We start from the raw sequence: 16,119 nt of genomic DNA, 5'->3' as shown, positions 1-16,119 counted from the left end.
TCAAAGAGCAGTCCTTATTTCAAAATAAAAAAATATACCTTTGGTTCTTTTAGTCTAGTATTTTTATAGTTTCAGTTTTACATTTCATCTTTGCTCCTTTTGGAATTTAAATTGGCATAAGGAATGAGACTGGGATTCAGTTTATTTTTCCAAATGGCCAAATAGTTGTCTTAATGACATTTACGGAGTCATCTGTCTTTAAAATGTCAGCCTGAATATGTACTGAAATCTCAGATCTGCTGGGGTCTATTTCCAAATTCTTTGTTCTGTTTCATTGATCAGCCTGTCCATCCCTCCAGTAGGACTACACTGTTAATCACATTTTTCAAGGATTCCATGTCATTTTTAGTATATTGATTCTGTCATTGATAATATCATATCTGTGAATTCCCCATCTCCTTCCCAATTGGATTTTATTCATATTGTATCTTTCTATATCATCTGACACATAAAAACCCATCATTGTTATATTTAATCGGAGATTTAAATTTTTATTGATATAAAATGACCAACTCTTTCTCACTTGAGATTTTTTGCTAGAATTCTAACTGGAGAGATTCTAACGTAGTTTTCCATGTTTTCTTTTGATGCTCATTTCCCAAATATACTTTTTTTTCTAACTTTGCATTTTTAAAGCTTTACTATTTTATTGAAATTAATTCATTTATTTATTTTTAAATTTTTGGCTGCATTGGGTCTTCATGGCCGCACACGGGCTTTCTCTAGTTGCGGCGAGCAGGGGCTAATCTTCATCGCGGTGCGCCGGGTTCTAATTGCGGCGGCTTTTCCTGTTGTGGAGCATGGGCTCTACGTGCGTGGGCTTCAGCGGTTGTGGCACGTGGGCTTCAGTAGTTGTGGCTTGTGGGCTCTAGAGCACAGGCTCACTAGTTGTGGCGCACGGGCTTAGTTGCTCCGCGGTATGTGGGATCTTCCCGGACCAGGGCTTGAACCAGTGTCTCCTGCGTTGGCAGGCGGATTCTTAACCACTGTGCCACCAGGGAAGTCCCTCAAAGTTATTCTTAAACCTAACTTATATTGTCAGAACCCGTAGCACAGCAGGATTTTTAGTTTTTTATTATCTTTATTGAAGTCAGCATTGGCTGCAACCCTCCCTGCTCCCCACTAGAGTCTTTGTTTTACAACCTCTGCTACTGAAATTTCCTTTCTTTACTCTCTCCCTTATTTCCTTCCTTATTTCCTCCCTTTCTTTCTTCCTCTTTTAACTCTTGTATCAAAATATGACATGCATACAGGAAAGTACACAAACGATATGCAGAGCTCAATTAAATAACCAAAAGCAGGTAGAAAAACTATACATTCTTATGATAACCATCCAGCCCAGAAGCCCAGCTCACAGCTCAATCAGTATCTCCTCCCCAGTCACCCAAGTTCAATCAACACCCTGACTGTCATAGTAATCACTACCTACATTCTCTTTACCATTTCACTGATTAAGCACATCTTTCTAAATATTAGTTATTTTTCCTGCTCTTCAAAGTTGACATAGATGAACTTGTACAATATACATGCTTTTGTACATTCTTTAGTTTAATATAAAGCTTGTGAGATTCATCCGTGTTTTTGCCTGTAATTGTAGTTTGTAATTTCTGATGAGACGTCTGCTTCATCCTTATATTTGTTTCTCTGTATGTAACTTGTCTTTTTCATCTGATTGTTTTTGAGATTTTTCTGTTTATCACTGGTGTTGAGCAAGTTGATTGTGATTTGCTTAAGTATAATTTTCTTTATGTTTCTTGTGCTTTGGGGTCATAGAACTTCTTACATATGTGAGTTCATAGTTTTCATAACGTTTCTGAAAAATTTCAGCAACTATTACTTCAAATATTTTTTTTCTGTCTCCCTTTCCCATGCCTTCCTTGAGAGATTCCAGTTCATGATTATCGTATTTGGAATCACTCTTGAAGTTGTTCCATGGCTCACTGATGCTCTTTTCATTTCCTTCAGTCATTTATTCTCCCTGTGTTTGAATTTGGATAGTTTCTATAGCTATATCTTCAAATTCACTAATCTTTTCTTCTGCACTGTCTAATATGCCATTATTCCTGTCAAGTATAATTTTCATCTCAGACACTCAACAGAGTGAATTGAATCTTTAGAAATTCAATTTGGGTCTTTTTATATCTTCCATGTTTCTAATGAACATGGTGATCCTTCTTTTAGCTTCTTGAAGATGTGGAACACAATTAATAATTTTTAACATGCCCTTTCATATTATTACCCCATCTGTGCCACTTCTGGATTGATTTCTATTAACTGATATCTCTTCTCCTATAGGTCATACTTTCCTGTGTCTTGTCAAGTAGGCCAATTAATAACCCTACAACAGACTCTGAGTGTTCAAGTAAAAGGAAGAGTCACACGTCTCTCACTTTAAATCAGAAACTAGAAATGATTAAGCTTAGTGAGGAAGGCGTGTCAAAAGCTAAGACAGAAAAAAAAAAAAAAAAAAAAAGCTAAGACAGGCTGAAAGCTAGGCCTCTCGCTCTAAGCAGTTAGCTAAGTTAGGAAGGCAAAGGAAATGTTCTTGAAGGAAATTAAAAGTGATTCCCCAGTAAACACATGAATAATAAGAAAGTGGAACAGCCTTGTTGCTGATATGGAGAAAGTTTTAGTGGTCTGGATACAAGATCAAACCAGCCACGACATTCCCTTATGTCAAAGCCTAATCCAGGGCAAGGCCCTAACTCTCTTCAATTCTATGAAGGCTGAGAGAGGTGAGGAAGCTGCAGAAGAAAAGTTTGAAGCTAGCGGAGGTTGGTTCATGAGGTTTAAGAAAAAAAAATTCACCTCCATAACATAAAAGTACAAGGTGAAGCAGCAAGTGCTAATGTAGAAGCTGCAGTAAGTTACCCAGAAGATCTAGCTAAGATTATTAATGAAGGTGGCTACACTAAACAACAGCTTTTCAATGCAGAAGAAACAGCCTTCTATTGGAAGAAGATGCCATTTAGGACTTTTATAGCTAGATAGGAGAAGTCAATGCCTGGCTTCAAAGCTTCAAAGGTCAGCCTGACTCTCTTGTTAGGGGCTAATGCAGATGGTGACTTTAAGTTGAAGCCAATGCTCATTTGCCATCCCCCAAATCCTAGGACCCTTCAGAATTATGTTCGATCTACTCTTCCTGTGCTCTATAAATGGAACAACAAAGCCTGGATGACAGCACATCTATTTAAACATGCTTTACTGAATATTTCAAGCCCACTGTTGAGACCTACTGCTCAGAAAAAAAGATTCCTTTCAAAACATTACTGCTCATTGACAACGAATTTGGTCACCCAAGAGCTCTGAGGGAGATGTGCAATGAGATTAATGTTGTTTTCATGCCTGCTAACAAAATATCCATTCTGCAGCCCATGGGTCAAGGAGCAATTTTAGCTTTCAAATCCCACTATTTAAGAAATACATTTCATAAGGCTATAGCTGCCATAGATAGCTAGTTCTCTGTTGGATCTGGGCAAAATAAATTGAAAACCTTCTGGAAAGGATTCACCATTTGAGAAGTCATTAGGGACATTCACGATTCATGGGAAGTGGTCAAAATGTGAACATTAACAGGAATTTGGAAGAAGTTGATTCTAACCCTCATGGATGACTTTGAGGGGTTCAAGACTTCAGTGGAGGAAGTAACTGCAGATGTGGTAGAAACAGCGAGGGAACTAGAATTAGAAGTGGAGGCTGAAGATGTGATTGAATAGCAACAATTTCAGGATCAAACCTTCACAGATGAGGAGTTACTTATTATGGAAAAGCAAAGAAAGTGGTTTCTTTTTTTTGTTTTTTTTTGCAGTACACAGGCCTCTCACTGTTGTGGCCTCTCCCGTTGCGGAGCACAGGCTCCAGACGCGCAGGCTCAGCGGCCATGGCTTACAGGCCCAGCCGCTCTGCGGCATGTGGGATCCCCCCGGACCGGGGCACGAACCCGTGTCCCCTGCATCAGGAGGCGGACTCTCAACCACTGCGCCACCAGGGAAGCTCGAAAGTGGTTTCTTGAGACGGAATCTAATTCTGGTGAATGCTGCGAAGATTGTTGAAATGACAGCAAAGGGTTTAGAACATTACATAAACTTAGTTAAGAAAGCAGTGGCAGGGTTTGAGAGGATCGACTCCAATGTTGAAAGAAGTTCTACTGTGGGTAAAACGCTATCAAACAGCACTGTATGCTACAGAGAAATCGTTCATGGGAGGAAGAGTCAATGATGTGGAAAACGTCGTTGTTGTCTTATTTTAAGAAACTGCCACAGCCGCCCCAAACTTCAGCAACCACCACCCTGGTCAGTGAGCAGCCATCAACATACAGGCAAGACCCTCCACCAGCACAAAGATCACCACTCCCTGGAGGCTCAGATGATAGTTAGCATTTTCTAGCAATAAGATCTTTTTAAAATTTAGGTGTGTGTATTGTTTTTTTAGACATAATGCTATCGCACACTTAATAGACCACAGTATATTGTAAACATAACCTTTATACGCACTGGGAAACCGAAAAATTCATGTGACTTGCTCTATTGCAATATTTGCTTTATTTCAGTGGTCTGGAACAGAACCCACAATATCTCCAAGGTGTGCTTGTACAAACACCCTTGAAAAGACTGGCCAAAACAAAGGCAGTAAGGGCCTCTGCTCATAAAACATGCAGGAACACAAGAGCTGCATGATTTGTCTTCCAATGCTTCTTTTCATGTCCGGTAATTTTGTTGATTACTCTGTTGGATGTGAGGTATGTTTCTATTTCTATAAATGTTCTTGAGTTTCATTCTAGGATCAGTTAAACAATTCAGAAACAGTTTGATCCTTTTAAGTCTTGTTTATAAGCTGGCTTGCAGAGGACAAGAGCAGCATTTAGTGAATTGCTAGTTTTGCTCCACTATTGAGGTAAATCCTTTCTGAGCCCTCTTGAGTTTTTAGGTTTTCCAGTCTGCCTGGTGGGAACGGGCACTCCTCTCAGCCCCATGCAAGCTCCAGGTATCATTCCCTCAAGTCCTTTAACGTTCTTTACACAGCCTGTTATGCATGCGCAGATCAATACTCAGCTAAAGACTTGAGGGATTCCCTCTGTAGGTCTCTAGAGCGTCCCTTGTGTGGCGCTCTCTCCTCTCCAGGACTCTGCCCTGGAAACACTAGATGCTTGGCCTTCCAGGACTCTCAGCTCTGTGTCCTCAACTCAGGGAGTCTGCTGGGCTGTGCACTGTGGCCTGGAAAGTCTCTCCAGACAGTCAGCAGGGACAACCACAGGCCTCACCTCACTTCCTGACTCTCAGGCACCACTGAGACTTACCAAATTTTAATATGAATTGGTGCTTTTATTCTCCATGACAATGGAAAATCATTAGCATACTTTAACTCATCCCAATAAACAGCATTATTATGGTGTATTTCATTTTATTAATTTTTTTACAGAGATTTTATTTTTATTTATGTTTTAAACTTTTTAGTTTATATTGTAGTATGGTTGATTAACAATGTTGTGTTAGTTTTAGGTGTACAGCAAAGTCATTCAGTTATACATATACCTGTATCTAGTCTTTTTCAAATTCTTTTCCCATTTAGTTTGTTACATAATATTGAGCAGAGTTCCCTATTTTAATTCTAAGCATCTCTTAACTCCCATAGTATATTATTATTACAATCATCATTATTAATTTGTACCATCAATACTCATTTACATTTATCCAACAATTACTATTTACCTTCCTTTTAATTCTTTCCTTCATCTTTGATCTTCTTTCTGGGATCAATGTCCCACCTGAAGAACACCAGAATTTTTTGGTGGTGAAGTTTGCTTTGTTTGGTCCAAAATGTTCTTAATTAACCTTTATTCTTGAAACATACATTTTCTCTGTGTTTAGAATCCGTGGTCGGCAGCTATTCTGTTGTACTGTCTTTTTATTTCCGTCCTATCTTTTGCAAAGTTAGATATCAGTCCAGTTGTTTGATAATTGCTTTTGGATGTTCTGTTTATCTTTGGCTTTCAGGAACTTTACTATATGGGCCTGGTTGTAGATTTATTTTCCTTGGCGTTCAAAGGACTTTTGGAACATGTGGCTTAATATCCCTTCTTACCAGAATTTCTTCAAGTATTGGCCAATCCCCTCTCCCCTTTCCGTCTGGGATTCCAATTACATGTGTAATAGACTTTGTCATTTTATCCTCCATATCTTTTCCCTTTCTTTAGTTTGCCATTCTATGCTTCTCTCCTGGTTTTATTTTGGATATGTTCTTCTGACCTAACTTCTAGTTCACAAATTCTCTTTCATCTGTGTCTAATAAACCATAAACCCGCTCACTGAATTCTTCATCTCAGTGTGGCATCTTTTACTTCATTTCAGTGTGGCATCTTTTACTTCTAGACTTTTTCTTTTTCGCTTTTTTTCTGTTTTGAGTTCTCAGCTAAGATTTTCACTCTTGTCTTTATCCCCCTTATAGTCTTGGTGTTTTATAATTTGTAACACTACTATTTTCAGCCCAAGTGGGCTTGCCACCCTTAACTGTTTGTTTTTCATGTTACCTCCTTTCTTTATTTTTTTCTCGCTATTTTTTGTCTGTGTGAGCTGGACATTATATTTAACAAATTGTTTATGTAAATGGTTTGAAACTTAGAAACTTTTTTTTCCCCATCTGGTATGTAATTTACATTTGTTTTTCTCAGGTACCTAGAGGGACTGGTAATCTAGGTTGATCTTAATATAATTTGGGGATTGAGACGATTCGAAGCTGAGCGGCAGTCTCGCAAGAGGCTGATCTACTGCTGTTTCATTCTTCCTGCTAAGGTATACATCTTTGGGGTTTCAACCCGAAACAGGGGTTTACCAGGGCCCTTTGCCCTTTTGAGCAGTGGGACTTAAGATGCTTTTTGCAGAATCAGCAAATGCCCTAAGGTAAAAACAGTTTCAAATTCTGTCTCTGTATGTCAGTTTTCATATATATTCATTACATACATATGTGTGTATATATATATATATATATATTTTGGTCCAGGTTGTCTAGTGGGAGTAATGGTCTAAATTATTTAGATTCTCATTGCTGAAAGTGAAAGTGTCTCCTTCTTTTTCTTTCTCATTTAAAATAATATACTATAATTTTCAAAGGTAAAAGCAACCATTTAAGTAAGCTCTTTTGATACTAATTTTGAAACAATTATTTCAACGTTTTCATACAATTAAATGAGTCTCTTATCACGTAGTCCTTTCCAACTGTGCCCTTCTCAGTCTTGAATGTTTCCTTTTCTGTATTTATTGTTTCTGCACAGGGCTTTTGTTAGTTTCTTCAGAAAGGACGCTTGGGTGGCATATTTTCTTAATCTTTCTATTCCTGAGAAAATATTACTCTTGACTTCATGCATGAATAATAACTTCACTAAATATAGACACGGTGTCCTTTAGAGCCCTGGAAATGTTACTCCATTTTTCTTTTTCTTTTTTTTTGAGGATTTAGAGCTGTGGAAGAAGAAGGCAAAGGCTAATCTGATTTTGGTGATTTTGCTTATAACCTGATTTTGAATTTCTTAGATGCTTTAAAAGCCCTCCTTTATTATCAATCTTCAGAAATTCCATGAGGATTTGTAGGTTTTTATTCTCATTTGTTTTCATTATCTTTGCCTATAAATACAACATGTACTCTTGTGTTTTGGGTAGAGGAACTGGTCTGCATTGGAAAACATTTTTTTCTGTTATTTTTCTAAAGACTGCTTCATTTCTATTTGTTCTATTATCTCTTCTTGGTATTCCAAGGAGATGTAGATTTAATCTCCTGTATACACTGTCTCCATGTTTCACGTTTATTCTCATTGGTATCATATCTTCCTTCCAGTAGTTGCAAATCCAATGCCTACAGAGTTCAGTCAGGTAAAAAAAATAAATGAAGCCAGCCAGGTACAAAATTAATGAGTAATGAGGATTGTGGAGAGCAAACGTCCCTTCTAAATGTGGCAGCTACCAATCAGCTGGTATTTAGCTCTAGTAAAATACAGTTGTCTCCCCTTTTTTTTTTTTTTTTTTCTTTTTTGCGGTATGCGGGCCCCCCACCGCTGCAGCCTCTCCCTGTTGCGGAGCACAGGCTCCGGACGCGCAGGCCCAGCGGCCATGGTCCACAGGCCCAGCCGCTCTGCGGCACATTGGATCCTCCCGGACCGGGGCACGAACCCACGTCCCCCGCATCGGCAGGCGGACTCTCAACCACTGCGCCACCAGGGAAGCCCCACTTGACTCTTGAACAACATGGGTTTGAACTGTGCAGTTCACTTATAGATAAAGTTTTTTCAACAAATATGTACTACATAGTACTACATAGTCTGTGGTTGGTTGAATCCGTGGATGTGGAACCACAGATACGGAGGTCTGACTATAAAGTTGTTCACCGATTTTTGACTGTGTGGAGGGCTGGTGCCCCTAATTCCTGAGTTGTTCAAGATTCCAGATTCCATTTTTCCAGAAAAAGTAAAACCTGGGTTTTAGAAAACGCAATATTCCAAAGCAGAAAAAAAAACAAAAAACAACTGGAAAAGAATCTCACAACTTACCATTGGGATGATCTTGGCCACATACAGAATGATCTGTTACTTCATTTTCTTCTGTAATATTGTCATCCTTTGCAGAATCTGACATCACAAACAAGCAAAATCCCTAGTCAGCATTTTTAGCCAGGAAATACAGCAGCCTCCAGCACTAAAAGAATAGATCTATGTTTGGGGAAAAAAATCTATTATTTTTTAAAAATGCCATTAAAATACTTAAATATCTTCATCAATAAATAAGCTTTTCTTAAAGTACTGCATAAGATGTCTGCACAAAGTTCACAAGGTAAAAACGGTAAAGATTCGGCTAGAACATCTTTTTCACAACAAGGAAGAAAATATAAGCAGATTTTATGCATCAGTGAATATCTTAGGAGAATTGTGCAAAAGGATGTGAAAGGACGGCAAAATAGAGAAGATTAAAGGAATATAATTTTAATGTTCTTAATGCTTCCATTACTGTTGTTGTGCATATATGGGAGCCTTGAGTCCTTGAAAAAGGCAGATGTAGAGCTTTGAAATCCAGTGGTAATTAAGTTCATCTTCCTCAGGAGCTATACCAGTAGAAAGATAGCAAAGGGAGAACACAAACCTTCTGTTTTGTGCAACTTCACCCTTTCTCTTGTGTAGCACATTTAAACGTGGGATCAGCATAAGTTCATCTTTTTTTTTTTTATCGTATGATGTATTTTACAGGAAGTATGTGGCTAAAAGGATTCCAGTGACTTATGGACTCTTGCAAAGCTACAAAGGGCCCCCTGTTGGATGTTGGAGACCTCTAGGGAGGCTCTTCAAAATCCATTGGAAAGAGCATGTGAGTAGGTCAGCAGAAAGACAGAAAATAGATCTTTCATTCCACAAATATTTACGAAGGGCCAACTCTACGCCAGGCACAGTTCTTGACACTGGGGAGTCAATAGTAAACGAAACAACAAATCTCTGCTCTCATAGGGGTTACAATCTAGTGGATATTTTTCATGCAGTAAAAGGGTGGTAATCCAAAGATATCTAAAAGTCATGAGCTAATCTTGTATGCATGTGGCCAGAGAGAGAGCTGGGGATGGTAGACCAGCACGTAGTCTAATACAAATGGGTTCTCTACTGAGTTCATATTCCTCCGTTGTGTTTTAACTCCCTAACAGAGCTGAATCAGATGGAATCTAAAATCAATCATTCTTGCTTTGTTTCCCTTAGCCATTTTTCTCTCTCCCTCCCCAAACTAGGAGATAGCTTTAAACAATATGTTTTAGAATATTATGAGAAAGTCTGTTTCTCCAACTTGCCACAAGCAACGTTTGATGGACAAGTGAGAAACCTGGGTAGTTAACATAAGATTCAAATTTAATAACCAGTGAAGCAAGTATACACCCAAAGTGTATGGTTTTAATTGACTGCAAATAATTCCCCCAAGGCAACTGTTTAATTACCTGCACTGTTTCTTATTTCTTTCTGAGACTGACAATAAGTTTCAAAGTCCAAATTTGGAAGCAAAACTTGAGCACAGACACATTTCCCAAACTGTTAACTCACTCACGTCAAATTGTTTTAAATCAGCTCCCATTAAAATACGCCTTTTTAATTTTAAATCTAACATGTGGATTAAAAAATATCATTTGAATACTTTTTTCCACATGAACACTGAAAATGAACAATGACTGAAAGAAGGTACTATATGAACCAGGCTAAATTTTAATTTTGAAAGTATTTTAGTTCTACTTGTTTATAGAAAATGGTACCATTTGATATGTAGCCTTGTACAACACTCATTTCTTTCAAGATTATCCAAGATTTTGTATGTAGTTAAAATTTGTTCATTTACACTTAATAATAATTCATTATATTTTCTAACTTACATAAACATTATGTTTCATGTACCAAATATGACTTAAGAAATGTCTTTTGAAAAGTGATTTACACTGAGTTTACAAGTTTATGGTCCAATGAGTCATGTAAGATGGGTGAAAGTACTTAAAAAATTAATCATTAGTCTATACCTGTTTGTCACCAACATCTGTGTCTTTGGCAAGTTAAATGACCATTTAATTTCAATTTCCTTGAGGAGTTGTTGTAACATTGCTAAGGTACCTTCTGATCTTTTGTGCTCTAAAATATACAATGTATTTCACTGAATCCAAGATACCATCAATTGTTATTTGCACTATTATTTTGTGTAGAATTTAAAAAATGAGACCAAATGAACTATAACACACTATAAATTCTAAGAATGTGTCCTGGCTTTGGAAATAAAATATATAAAAGACTATGCATCCAAGAAATATGATGTTTCAGTATATTATGTGTGTACAGAAATATGCCTTTATGTGATGACAAGGATTTCCCATCAATATGACCCATCACCAAAGCCACAAGTTCACTTTGTCTTGTATGTGAGCCTCTTCTCCAGAAGTGTACACACCTATTGTATGTACAGCAATAAAGCAAGATAAACAGTATAAGCTCATGATAGCATGCACAAATAACCAGGTGGCTATAGAAGATTGTTTCCACTATAGTGTCTCTATTAAAAGGGCTATGTGAATTTCCAGTCTCATGAACTTTAGCAGGACTGGTTTTGATCCTGAATGTTTTAAACCATGGATCCCATCACATTACACTTAGTCGTGGGTATGAAATGACTGGAGATTTTCTGCTTGGGAGAGGATGAAAGCTGCACTATATATGTATATAAAGTCATTATTCATAATGAGAAAGAGAGAAAATATATCCAGTATGTATTGTCATTAAAAGAGGGTATTTTTTCTGTGTAAGTTCCATAAACTACCATGAAAACTATAGCTTTATATACTAAATTCTTGAATCACCTTGGATTCACATTTTATTTAATTCTAAAAATTATCATTTGATAATGTTCAAAAAATGTGAAAGAGTTATCACCTAATTCTGGGATTCTGTCAATGTTCTTTTAGTAGCAGAGAATTTGAATTAAATTTATACGTAGATCCTGACTTTCAAAATCCTTAAGGTCAATGTCCTATTAGAGAATTTTTTCACATGCAAATATTAAATCAAATAGCCAAGCCAAAGTTCTACAGACAGAAATTCTAAACAGTAGGTCATTTTTTTTTTTTTTTTTTTTTTTTTTTTTGCCATACGTGGGCCTCTCACTGTTGTGGCCTCTCCCATTGCGGAGCACAGGCTCCGGACGCGCAGGCTCAGTGGCCATGGCTCACGGGCCCAGCCGCTCCATGGCATGTGGGATCTTCCCAGACCGGGGCACGAACCTGTGTCCCCCGCATTGGCAGGCGGACTCTCAACCACTGCGCCACCAGGGAAGCCCAGTAGGTCATTTTTAATGAGGTCAATTACACATGTCTACCCAGGATAGTACATGTATAGATTTAAGCTGTGATGATAAATGATGATACTATTGAATTTTTAATAAACATATCTAGACTATAAATCAAAATAAATGCTCTTTTTAAAATGTTCCCTTAGAACAAAAGTTCTTAACCCTAGAGCACCACCACTAAATATACTCTAGGTATCCACAAACCTTTTTGAAATGATATGCAAATGTGTGCTTATCTTCATATGTTCATTTTTCTGGGAGGAGATAGCTTCTGTCATATTCTTGTAGGGATCCATGACCCCAACAAGGTTAAAAATAACTACAGAAATGTATACTCTAATGCCAGTGACACTGCCATTTTAAAAATAAATTTATTTATTTATTTTTGGCTGCATTGGGTCTTCGTTGCTGTGTGCGGGCTTCCTCTAGTTGCAGCACGCGTGCTTCTCATTGCGGTGGCGTCTCTTGTTGCGGAGCATGGGCTCTAGGTGCACGGGCTTCGGTAGTTGTGGCTCGCGGGCTCTAGAGCGCAGGCTCAGTAGTTGTGGCGCACGGGCATAGTTGCTCCGTGGCAAGTGGAATCTTCCTGGACCAGGACTCGAACCCATGTCCCCTGCATTGGCAGGTGGATTCTTAACCACCGCTTCACCAGGGAAGTCCGATTAACTATCTTTGAGGACATTTTCAAGCCAGGAGGTGAACAAAATCTATCTAATAAGAGACGTAGCCCCTGACTATTATTCAGAGTAGCGGCAAGAGGTCATTTGGGTGTAAAAGTTCTAATGGGTCTGGACGAAATAAATGCCATGTGTGAATGCCTACGTGTAAAATATTCTTGCTCTGTAACGTGTCAACGTCCACATGTGCACAGAAACACAATCACCTGGATTGCCTTTGATTCTTTTTTTTTTTTTTTTTTTAAAGCTGGGTTTTTTTTTTTTAAATTATTTATATTTATTTATTTTTGGCTGCGTTGTGTCTTCGTTGCTGTGCGAGGGCTTTCTCTAGTTGCGGCGAGCGGGGGCCACTCTTCATCGCGGTGCACGGGCCTCTCGCTGTCATGGCCTCTCTTGTTGCAGAGCACAAGCTCCAGATGCGCAGGCTCAGTAGTTGTGGCTTACGGGCCTAGTTGCTCCGCGGCATGTGGGATCCTCCCAGACCAGGGCTCGAACCCGTGTCCCCTGCATTAGCAGGCACACTCTCAGCCACTGCGCCATCAGGGAAGCCCGCCTTTGATTCTTATAAAATAGTTAAACCAAGCAAAACATTTATCCTGGTCTGTTCATTTAGCTGGTTTAATGTGTGAAGCAATTAGAATAAAGTAATTTTTCTTCCAGCCGAACAGTGTGATAATTCACTATAAACTAGAGTCTCTACAGCCGATTAGGGTCTCCTTGAAGCTTTGCAGTGATGCCCCCATACATAAAGGGAAAATATATCCTGCAATACATTCCCAGAGGATACAGATGGCAAAGCTCAGAACTGTGCTTGGTCCCCGTGATGCTGGATACACAGGCTGAACTATGTTTACCTGAAAAGGAACTGGGTCCACAGGACAGGGCATGGCCCTGAGCAGTGGGAACAGAACTATGGTTGGTCATTTGCCTCCACTATGCTCTCATTAACCCCCATTAAAAGGCAGAGAATCATTCCCAGAGCTGTGGAATCTGTGTGCTAAGTGTCTTTGAGACATGCCTGCGAGAATTACCATCACGTATACTAACTGTTTCTATAAGAAAACATATTCCAAATTCTGAACAGTATACCTGGGTAAACCAGCTTATTCCAACACTGGAGGTGGTATTCTTCTGCAGGTTGGTTTTGAAAATATAAGCAAATAAGAGAATCAATCATGAGTGGATGGGCACTAGGTTGGAGGTGTGATTCTAGGTTTACACCGACAAGCTTCATAACTAGGAAAATCCATTCACTTTACATGCTCGCAGTTTCAGCATCTAGGACCTGAGGGTGTCAAGGCAGATAATCCCTTTTATACACTTTATAACTCTAATCTGCTGACTTGTTCAAATGATCTCTTCCTTCCCGACAGCACTTCTCTGTAAATCTGCCTACATGTGTTGGACAGTTCTTGCACTGAGATTTTTACTGTCTATTTATAAAATAAAGGTTAATAGTGGGGGAAGTGTTGCTGTGTGACATCAGTGACACACTGGCCGCCTTTAACTCTGCAACTCCACGAAGAATCATCACAATGCAAAACGCAACAGTTGGGTATGAAGCCGGGCTGGACCATGATGGAAAAAGAAATGCTTAATTACCCCTTCCATCAAGTTAATTTTTCCCCTTTGGCGATGTAAACAAAGGCAAATCTGCTCTTGTTGGGTTGTCTGTGACCTGCTCTCCTTGACCTCCATTCTCTGATGCCTTTCTGTTCTCGCCTCCCTCCCCCTTGCTGAGCCTTGCACCGCAGGCTCTCTTGAAATCATTAGAAAAAAATCTGACCAGGCCATAGGCATGAAAAGTAGCTATGGTTCTAAATACAAACCGACTTGAAATTCTATTAAAATGTTCATCTATAAATCAGGGAGAAGACAAGTATTTTATTTACACTTTGGTTTAATTTGATCTGATAACTACTACTGAGAGGACTGTCCCCTTAGGAGAAGGGAGGAAGGATTTTTTTGACCCTTACTTGGAGCAGGGTCAGAGCCAAACAGCTGGCCGCTACTTCTCAATTATTTTATTTCATTGAGAAGTTGAGGCAATAGGCAGAATCTATCTCCAGATTCATAGCTGCTTCAACTTCTGGGCTCAGGCTGTTTTCAGCCAGGTGCTTGGACATACTGGCTAAGATCCAGGGATTCCTACAGTCCTCAAGGACCCAGTCGTAACCCACCCTGTCAGAATACAACTTAAGTCTCTTTTCCAAAGTGATGGAAAGGGACATGTTTGGAGACTAAGATAAGCACCTGGACCCTTTGTGGGAGTTACTTATTTTACGTGAGTTTCAAAGACCTAGATGACTTCTCCTTAGCATCTCTTTGTTCCTCACATCCAGAAAGATCCAAAAACCCATTCAAATGAAAATGGATGTGTTTACTTTTTTCTGTTTTTTTTTTTTTCTTCAACTTTCCCACATGCTACTGAATATAATTCTATAATTTGGATGGCTGAAGAATGATTCAGTACGTGGATCTACCTCAAGTTATTTTACTATTGCATCCATTATTGGACATTCAAACTGAATCCAAACTTCAGCCATTCTAAACAACCCTATGCTTTTGTTGTATTGGGTGTCCCAAGGCTGGATTCACTCCACTCTTCTTTCTCTTACTTCTTCTCAGCCCATACTCAACTCTAACATTTAGAGAGGATTGATCTCTTAGAGTAGCTGGAATAGAAACAACCCAGGTCAGCTAAGCCTTACAGCAGCCAGGCATGCCCCCATCCCTTATCTCATTGAACTACCCCTGAGATTGCAGCAAATGGTTCCAGGAGATGAGCTGCTTTCTGAGACACTGACTGAGGGCATGCTTGACCCAGGTGGGCCAGAAGCACCCAGGAGTTAATGCCCAACTCCAGACACCCAAAGGATGCAGGAGGTAAGAGTCCAGTTTGCCCACCCCTCAGGGAGACGATTCTGTTCACTATACAGCTCTCAGAGGAATGGAGCCCCAGTTTCCCCCAACAGTAAGCTGTTCATTAACGTACCCCCTATTGGCTGTCCTCCCAACCCTGCTGTACTTCCCCAAGCCTCACCTATGCTTCCTGGGACCACCTCCCAAATAAACCATTTGTACCCACATCCTTGTCTCAGAATTTGCTTTTGGAGAACCCAAATTAAGACAGCCAAGACAGTCAGTAACCTGTTTTTTCACGACTTAGTAGCAAAAATGTGAATGTTCCCCCTATTCTCCCGATTTACAGCTCTCTTATGCCATGACGTCTTTCATTAGGGTATGTTGAGGCACGTGTCTGCCACCTAACTAGGGAAAGTTGGTAAAAGAGGTTGCCGTGTTTTGTACCATCTAATCCTGAGCGCTGGACCATAGGTGACTGGTGAGGTGACAGATCAGTCACCTGTAGGGTGGCCAATAGACATTAATTTAAGGTAACCTGTCATGAGACCTCCACCTACCAGGAGAGAACTCATATTAGAACGATGATGAAAGGAATCCACCAGCTCCTTTGACTTGGAGTGTTTGGTAGTAAAACATACAAAGAAAGTTTCAAAGCACAGAGTGGCTTAAAGGCAGAGATTCACTCAAGGAGAAGGGAGGAAACAGAAGCCATGGATGGGGTAGAAGAAGCATTAAGA

General features: G+C 39.4%; 1 protein-coding gene across 1 annotated transcript in view; it reads right to left on the bottom strand.

Annotated features, from left to right (window-relative positions):
• Window positions 1-16,119, bottom strand: part of MACROD2 (mono-ADP ribosylhydrolase 2) — a 2,059,152-nt gene that overhangs the window by 97,141 nt on the left and 1,945,892 nt on the right. The window contains exon 14 of the mRNA XM_032606628.1: window positions 8,537-8,614. Within this exon, the coding sequence (XP_032462519.1) occupies window positions 8,537-8,614 (78 nt within the window). The remainder of the gene's footprint in view (window positions 1-8,536; window positions 8,615-16,119) is intronic.

This window comes from Phocoena sinus, chromosome 15, assembly GCF_008692025.1.
Source record: "Phocoena sinus isolate mPhoSin1 chromosome 15, mPhoSin1.pri, whole genome shotgun sequence".
NCBI lineage: Eukaryota > Metazoa > Chordata > Mammalia > Artiodactyla > Phocoenidae > Phocoena > Phocoena sinus.
The sequence above is the reverse complement of the archived record's forward strand: the minus strand, read 5'-3'. Positions and strand labels throughout refer to the sequence as shown.